A 9,164-nucleotide genomic window follows, 5' to 3' on the forward strand; every position below is an offset into this window, starting at 1 on the left:
TTACAATTGCGTAGCTACCTAGAGGGAAAAACCAACCTTACGTTGCCTACTCTGAGGAGGATTCTAAGGTCCCACTACCAAGAACGAGGTGCAACAGAACTTTACAAACAACTCACGTCAGAGGTCCAAAGCATTAAAGAAACCCCACAAACTTTCTTAATCCGTGCCCTAGACTTAAGACAGAAAATTCTGTTTGCATCGCAAGAAGCTGAATCTGGCTTAAGATATGATCCTGTGCTTGTACAGAGCATGTTCCTTCATACAGTTCTGACAGGCCTGCAAAATGATAACATTAAGAGTGACCTCCAGCCCTACCTAGGGGAAACCACAACCAGTGATGAGCTCCTCCTTGAGAAACTCAATGTTGCCTGTGCAAATGAAGCAGAGAGACAAAATAAAAAGAAGTTACTCTCCCAGCAGCTACCAACCACTGTGCATTCACTTCAGTCTGACACCCCTGCAGATAAAAAAGGGAAAAACCTAAAACCTGAATCCATCAGCAAAGCTCAGCCTGACCTACTAAATGAACTTAAAGAAATCCGTTCTGACATGGCATTATTGAAAAATCTTGGTGCTGAAGTTGCACAAATCAAAGAAATAATTCAACAGCCTAGTCCGGCACAAACACAGTATTCTGCCTCACTTGCAGCACCAGAATGTGTTCCCTTTTCTCATCTTGAGCATCTGCCACAAAACTACTGGCCTCCTGTGGGACCTGGATGGAGAGGTGATACAGCTCAGTATCAACAGAGGTTTGCACCACAACGTCAGTATCCTGCTGTAAACAGAGCACGCCTAAGGAAATGCTTTGGCTGTCAGCAAAGTGGGACTGAGTACTGCAACCATTGCTATCGATGTGGTAGCAGTGAACACTTTCTCGCAGGTTGCAGGGCGAAACTAACTAGACCAGATAAAGATCAGCCTTTAAACGGACGGTGGTTGCCCCCACGGGACAGGGAGTAACCAATAATAGTGTAACGTCCCAACAGCTTTGCTCTTACTGTGGTGTTCTGGGAAAACTCAAAAGACTCAGGTGTGCATCTTGTAAAAAAAGCACTTATTGTTCTAAGATGTGCCAAGCTGAGCACTGGCCCAGACACAGAAAACAATGCAACAAACACTCTCAGCCTCAAGTAAATCAACACATGCACCCAAAGGCAAGTGTTATTCACCCCAAAAGGGTGGACAGCCAGTCCCATCTTGTTGCTCTTGTTGGGAAACAGTGTATAGTTGACTGTTATATACAAGGCCACCAAACTCAAGCCTTATGGGATACAGGCTCCCAAGTGTGTATTGTTGATGAAAAGTGGAAAAAGAAGTATTTACCACATGAGAAATTAAGAGATGTTTCTGAGTTACTTGATGCACCTGACGATTTAAAAATCTCAGCTGCTAATGGTCAAAACATCCCTTACAAGGGTTTCATTGAAGTCACTTTTGGTCTAGCTGCTGAGGGAGCAAACCCTAAAGAACTTGTAGTCCCCATGTTAGTGATGAAAGGCGGAAGTCTTTCGCAGCCCATTCTAGGCTTTAATGTCATTGAGCAAATACTGAAAACTAGTACTATAGAGCAAATGGATGCTGAAAGAACTGAGCAGTTGCACGAGGCATTAAGAGGGGCTTTCCCTTGTCTTAAAAGAGAAAATGTCACAACCTTTATTGATTTAGTGACTGCTAACCAATCACATGATTTTGTTGTGAGAACAACAAAAGAGAAAGTCATTGTACCCAAACACACTTCTGTTCAGATTGACTGTAAGGTGCAGACCCGCCCGCTGAAGAAAGACACTACACTTCTCTTTGAGCCTGACATAAACCCTCAGTGGGCTGAAGGCCTGGAGTTTTGTGAGACACTAGTAGAACTCAGAAGGGGGGTCCCCCCCTATATTGTTCTTGACGTGCAAAATCCCACTGATCACGATATTGAGCTGTCAGGAAAAACTGTTGTGGGCACCTTAGAGCAAATTCAAGCTGTGTACCCAGCGACGGTTTTAGAGAAATCTGACCAGTGCTCCCCATTATTGGTGAATCAAGTGAATGCAGAGAGTGAGCAAATTCCTGACACCTCATGGGACCCACCAATTGACCTTACGCACCTGAGTGAATCTGAAAGGGGGGTGGTGCAAAAGATGCTCCGTGAGGAATGCTCTTCCTTTTCCAAATCAGATGATGATATTGGATGTATCGACAAGTTGAAAATGAAGATATCATTGAAGGATATGGATCCTGTAGCACGCGCTTACCTGTCGGTACCAAAGCCGCTATACAAAGAGATGAAAGAGTATCTGCACAACCTTATTGCACAAGGATGGGTCAAGAAATCCAACTCATCTTATGCCTCACCAGTTGTCTGCGTGAGAAAGAAGGACGGCAGCTTACGTCTTTGTATAGATTACAGAGAACTAAACAAAAAGACTCATCCAGACAGACAACCAATCCCTCGAGTGCAGGACATTCTCGACAGTCTTGGCGGCAACTCATGGTTTTCATTGTTAGACCAAGGCAAGGCCTACCATCAGGGCTTTATGGATGAAGGCAGCCGACCTTTAACTGCTTTTGTGACACCATGGGGCCTGTACGAATGGATAAGGATTCCATTCGGGCTGATGAATGCACCTGCAGCCTTCCAACGCTGCATGGAAGAGTGTCTGGAAGAGGTGCGAGACAACATCTGTGTACCCTACCTTGATGACACCCTAGTGTACAGTCATTCATTTGATGATCATGTCAATCATGTCAGAAAAGTGCTTCAATTACTGAGGAAGTATGGGATCAAGCTTAAACCCAGTAAATGTGAATTATTCAAACACGAGGTTCGCTATCTAGGGAGAATTGTTTCAGCCGAAGGTAGCAAAATTGATCCAGCTGACACTAATGCAGTGAGAGCCTTGAAGGACAGGAGACCAAGCAATGTGGGAGAGCTGCGAACTGTCTTGGGCTTGTTAAGTTACTATAGGCAGTACATACGGGACTTCTCCCGTATTGCGGGTCCACTGTATAGCTTGTTGAAGGGCACAACGGAAGATAACAATGTATCCCAAAACCAGACAAACACAAAACAAGTCACAAGAAAGAGTAAAGGGGTTCCATCACACAAGTCAATTGTGTGGACTGAAGAACATCAGCGCATATTGGAACGACTAATAGACTGCCTAGTTGAGCCACCAGTCCTCGGGTTCCCAGACTTTTCTAAACCATTCATCCTCCATACCGATGCCTCAGCTCAAGGCCTCGGAGCAGTTCTATACCAACAACAAGATAATAAACTCTGTGTGATTGCTTATGGCTCCCGGACATTGACTGCAGCTGAACGAAACTATCATCTTCACTCAGGAAAACTGGAGTTTCTCGCACTGAAGTGGGCCGTCACAGAGAAATTCAGAGATTATCTTTATTATGCGCCTACTTTCACTGTGTTCACTGACAATAACCCCCTCACCTACATCCTTTCAAGTGCCAAGCTAAATGCAACTGGATGTAGATGGGTGGCAGAGCTTGCAGACTTCCATTTCACCATCCGATATCGCCCAGGTAGAGAGAATGTGGATGCTGACAGTCTTTCAAGAATGCCTGTTGAGATAGAGGAAATGATGGAACAGTGTACAGAGGAAGTGGGTTCAGATTGTGTGGCAGCAATAACCCAAGTTGTGGAGACTCCAGATTTCAACTCACCAATGGTCTGCCCCATACTCACCCGTCTCCAGTGTACATCAGTGAGTGAAGAACCACACAACCAGTTTTCGGTTACAGAGATCAAACAAGCACAGCAAGATGATGAAAATATTGGCCCAATAATGCAGTGCAAAATGAGGAATGAAAAGCCGACAAGGCATGAACTTAATACACTAAGTGCCCAAAGCAAGTGTCTCCTGCGTGAATGGGAAAGACTTCATATTGATGAAGATGGTATTCTTTGCAGAAAAACCACAACCAAGAGACAGCTTGTGTTGCCTGAAAAGTACAAAGAAACTGTACTGAGAGAATTGCATGATGAGATGGGTCATCAGGGCACTGATCGAACAACATCATTGATCAGAGATCGATTCTTTTGGCCTTACATGCAACGAGACATTGAACATTATGTGACAAAGACCTGCACTTGCCTGAAACAAAAGATACCATGTAAAGAAGCGAGGGCACCACTCACCAGTATTGTTACCACACAGCCGTTTGAACTGGTGTCAATAGATTTTCTCCACTTGGACAAGTGTAAGGGTGGTTACGAGTATATTTTGGTGATTGTTGACCACTTTACTCGTTTTGCACAGGCTTATGCCACCACCTCCAAGTCTGGCAAAACGGTTGCTGATCGCATCTTTAATGACTACGCCTTGAAGTTTGGACTGCCAGCACGGATACACCATGACCAAGGTGGCGAATTTGAGAACCAGCTCTTTGCCCAGCTGAAAAAGAACTGTGGCATATTGGGATCCCGAACTACACCATACCACCCTCAAGGGAATGGACAAGTTGAACGGTTCAACCGGACGTTACTACAAATGTTGAGAACACTTACTGATAGGCAGAAGACAAGTTGGAAAGAGTCCTTGAACAAGCTTATCTACGCCTATAACTGCACAAGAAGTGAGGTAACTGGGTTTTCTCCTTTCTACCTTCTCTTTGGAAGGTCCCCAAGGTTACCTATTGATCTGCTGTTTGGTCTCACCTCTGAGACAGGGAAAGCAGACCACCGAACCTACATGGAGAAATGGACACGAGAAATGCAAGAGGCATATGACATAGCACGGGAGAATGCAAAGAAGTCAGCAGACAGGAGCAAAAAACATTATGATGGGAAAGTGAGAAGCTCTGTGTTATGCCCTGGCGATCGTGTTCTTGTCCGAAATCTGACCCCTAGAGGAGGAACGGGGAAGCTTCGTAATCACTGGGAACAGAACATCCATGTTGTCATCCGTCAAGTTGCAGAAGGCCTTCCCGTGTATGAGGTGAAACCAGAGCAAGGGAGGGGAAGGTCAAGAATCATGCACCGCAACCTGCTGCTGCCATGTGATTACTTACCCCTGGAAAGGCCACCAGAAGTATCACCGAAGCAAAAGAAAAGAAGAGTGAGGGAAAAAGACGCAGAACAGGTGAACCAGGAAGTAGAAGATGACGAGGAGGAATGGGGGTACTATTATGGGCCCGTAACACAGACTCAAGTGCCCAGTACAGAGGGGGTCACAGAGCATGGTGATGACCAGGAGAAACCAGAGGTCGGTGGTAATGGACCACTGGGCGAAGAAAGGCTCATGTCATACACAGTGGAGCCTGAGACACAGGACGAAAACAGGCCACAGGAAGAAGACCATCAGGAGGAAGATGGACAAGTAGTTGGAGAGGTAATGGATGACACACTAGCATCTCCACGCCCATGCTTGCCTGAAAGCAACAGAGAAGGGACCTATAGTTTGCCAAGGAGGGAGAGACGAGCCCCTAAGGTTTTCACTTATGATCAGCTGGGTACTCCAACATGCTACAGTACAGTGTGTACAAACGAAATGCCCTACCAGTATCAACCCATACAACACAGACACATTCAACCAATAACCATGTGACCTAATTCATTCCAAATTTGTCAGCCACTATTCATGCAAGGATACTGAACAAAGAACAGACTTAAGACTCAGTACAAAAGAGGAAACTAAGATTAAAAACAACTGGATTTTGTGACATTTTGTTAAGTTTTAGTTCATAAGAGTTGTGATGTCGGGACGACATCTAATTTTGTGGGGGAGTGTGTGATAGATTGATTATTTGTTGAAGTTCATAATGGAGTAAAAAGTTGTGGTTAAAAGTTACCCAATGTATTATTCAATTTATTTCAAATATGTAAATGTATAAACAAGGGTAAAAGAAGTCCCATTAAGAGACGTAATGTAACACAGGCTAAAATAGTTAAAAGAGTTCATGACTATGTTCAACCGGATAATAATCCTTAATGTGACTACAACCTGTGTAAAATTCAATCGGTGATCTACTTGTCAAGCCTGGTGAATAATCCATGTGATTTAGTGATCATGATTGATTAGTTATGCCTGCCGTTGCCGGAAGGGGGAGCTCTGGCCACGATGCCTCATTCGCAATGAAGCTGCTGAAGGAGAAGCATCGTGTCTGAGCGTGGTCATTGACTTATCCCCTTTTCAGGTAATAATTGAGCAATTCTGCTTTTGGACTTTACAAATATGTATGCTTAGTTGTACTGACCGTGTTTCCAAATGTACCAAGAGGATACTAGGAATATTTAGATGATCTGTGTTAACTGTGTTGTTAGGATAAGCTATAAGCATCTAGCTAAGCTAAGCGCTCTGTTGGTGGCTAGCATGAAGCATTATCGTGCCAGACTGTGTATGAAACATACAGCATTGTGTGCATTTTGCATTTGATCTGGGCGAAGAACATGTTTATTTTGTGTGAAGGGACAAATGCCTATTAGTATTTTTATATGAATATTTTGTTTATTTTCTGTACATTTCAATTTAATGATCTAAGTTTGTTTATTGATTCATCAGCTGTTTTTGTGGATTCTTACATTCGATTTGGTCTGTGACTTAAAGGAAAGGAAAGAAAACAGTCTTGAGATATATTGTCTTACAACTAACAGAGACTGTACATCGTTGTTAAGATGTTTAATACTTTTGTATGTATGTTTATATTTCTGAATCATTCGCAATGAAGCTGCTGAAGGAGAAGCATCGTGTCTGAGCGTCGTCATTGACTTATCCCCTTTTCAGCCCCTTTTCAGGGTGTAACACTCACGGGTATCAGATGGGATTATTTTAACAAACCATTAACATTTTGGCTGATAACTATTTTTATATTTTTATTCTCTTATAACTTTACTGTATAAAGAACTAAATCCTCCAAAGTTTCAGGACTAATGCGTCATAATAAGAAGTGTTTGTGAACTAAAACTCACCAATGTGGGATACTGTTTGTTCGTGATTTACACAGGGGGAACAAATTGTGGCAGGATCAGCCTGATATTATTTGTATCCCACTATAACTTCGTTGTATAAAGAGCTAACATCTCAAAAATGTGAGGAGTAGTTAGTCATTATAAGAAGTGTTTGTAAACTAAAAATCAACAATGTGGGATACTGTTTGTCCGTGATTTGGACAGTCCAGCCTGTGCTCCCAACGCAGGGGAAACAAATTCTGTTGGGGATACCTAGTTTGGCACGACACCGGAACCGCGTAAGCTAGCGAAATAATTTTTTTTGCATATGAAACCGGAGGAGTTGTACTTACATCTTACGGTGTTTTCACACCGAACGCGATGGACGCGAACAAAACGCCCCAAACGCCCCTAATTTGACACGTGCACATTCGCGTCTCAAAGCGTGTCCAAGAAAAATCCATAGCGCGTCAAAATATCATATTTTGACGCGCGTGAACCGTGGAGAGCAGAGCAGCGGCATAAAAGACGTCCTCGCTGTACCTGGGTCCATCAGGTCCTCCAGAGGCGTGAGCAGTTTGGTGAGTTTCACCATTTGCTCCAGGAGCTGCGCCTGGATGACGGCCGATTCCAGAGATATCACCGGCCAGTTTGAGGACCTGCTTTCCCTCGTCGGTCCCAGCATCGCCCGCCTAGACACCAATTACAGGCGCTCAATCCCACCTGCAGAGCGCCTGTCCATCTGCCTGAGGTTAGTAAAAGTATTTAATACGGTAGTCCTTTATTGATACCTGTGCTAATATATGCTAAACCATCCATTTATACACTGCTAACATGGATGTGCTATGCTAACAGTGAATGCTCTCGGTGTTTACTGATAGCAAACTGTGGTACGGAGACGACTGTTTATAATATTTATAGTGATACTCAGAAGCTCTCATCAAGTCCCAATTTAATTCGATTTATGCTGTTATCAGTGTTTGCAATGATAGCATGGCTGTGGTGTCACATCAATGTATGTGCTCGGTGTTTGCTGATATCAAACTGTAGCATTAGGACCACTGAGTTAACCTTTGTAGTGATACTCACTCCTTTTTATTTAGACCTGGTTTAATTCTGGGATAGTTGAATATTTGTATATAATCCCTGCAGCTGTCAGACTCTAGAACAGGGGTCACCAGCCTTTATTAAAACAGAGTTAGATAAAACTGTGAACAGTTTGGTTCATCTTTAGTTACATGGTTCTATCTTGATAAGCTATGTCTTATCACAGATTAATTTTTCAAAAATATTAATGATTTAAGCAAGGAAAGGGCTACATGTCAACATACAACTCTTTATTTCTATTAATGTCCTACTTCATTCCTACCTGATTGACATGTTTAGGAATTATGGGTGATTGGCACACTGTAGTTGTGAAAGTTGCTACCAATCAAATTATGATATGTTAAAGTTAAAACACAACTGTTTTAGATATTATCTAATATACATTTTGTAATTATCCTTATAATTACAAAATGTTTCATGTAAGATTTAAGTTTTGTGATTTAAATCTGACATCACAAAAGTATTTTGGAATTTGAATAATGTTGTCATTTTGTAACTGCAGTACACATAATACTAATTTTGAACAATTTTGTCCAGGTTCCTTGTCACCGGGGACTCCTTCAGGACCAAGCGTTCAGTTTCAGAGTCGGTGTGTCAGATCATCCCCCAGGTAGCGACGGCCATCTGGGACTGTCTAGTGGACGACTTCATGGCTGTGCCTTCACCTGGAGACTGGCGGTCCATCGCAGAGGGATTCCAGGAGCGCTGGAACTTTCCTCTGTGCTGTGCAGCTCTGGATGGGAAGCACGTCCAGACAAAGGCACCCCATATATCATATAGGAGACACACACATTGATATACACTAAATATTTATTTCATTTCTTTTTTGTGGTGCCCAAATTTATGCACCTGCTTGATTTTGTTTAAACAATTATTGCACACTTTTTTGTAAATCCAGTAAACTTCTTTTCACTTCAAGTATCACTGTGTGTGTCTCCTGTATGATATATTTAACTGACATTTTTTATTGTAACAACCAACGATTTATACAGGAAAAATAATGTCTATTAACAAGGTTGCCCAAACTTTTGCATCCCACTGTATTAGTATATTTTGTCATTAGTATAATAATAAATTCTACATGTGTCAAGTCGTGTGCCAACATTTGCTGTGTAGTAGAACTGAGACATTAGTCATTGTAAAAATTTGAAATAATATTAAA

The 9,164-nt window shown here is 42.6% G+C and overlaps 1 protein-coding gene across 1 annotated transcript; it reads left to right on the forward strand.

Moving 5' to 3' along the window:
- Window positions 1-7,403: 7,403 nt before the first annotated feature.
- On the forward strand, window positions 7,404-8,925 carry LOC146387652 (uncharacterized). The gene is made up of 2 exons (XM_084929421.1): window positions 7,404-7,646; window positions 8,540-8,925. Exons 1-2 carry the CDS (start codon window positions 7,513-7,515, stop codon window positions 8,796-8,798), a joined length of 393 nt encoding a protein of 130 aa, XP_084785547.1. The 5' UTR covers window positions 7,404-7,512; the 3' UTR covers window positions 8,799-8,925.
- The last annotated feature ends 239 nt before the right edge of the window (window positions 8,926-9,164 follow it).

Source organism: Perissodus microlepis, chromosome 5, assembly GCF_051167445.1.
Source record: "Perissodus microlepis isolate ML-2025 ecotype Zambia chromosome 5, ASM5116744v1, whole genome shotgun sequence".
In the NCBI taxonomy this organism is placed as follows: Eukaryota; Metazoa; Chordata; class Actinopteri; order Cichliformes; family Cichlidae; genus Perissodus; species Perissodus microlepis.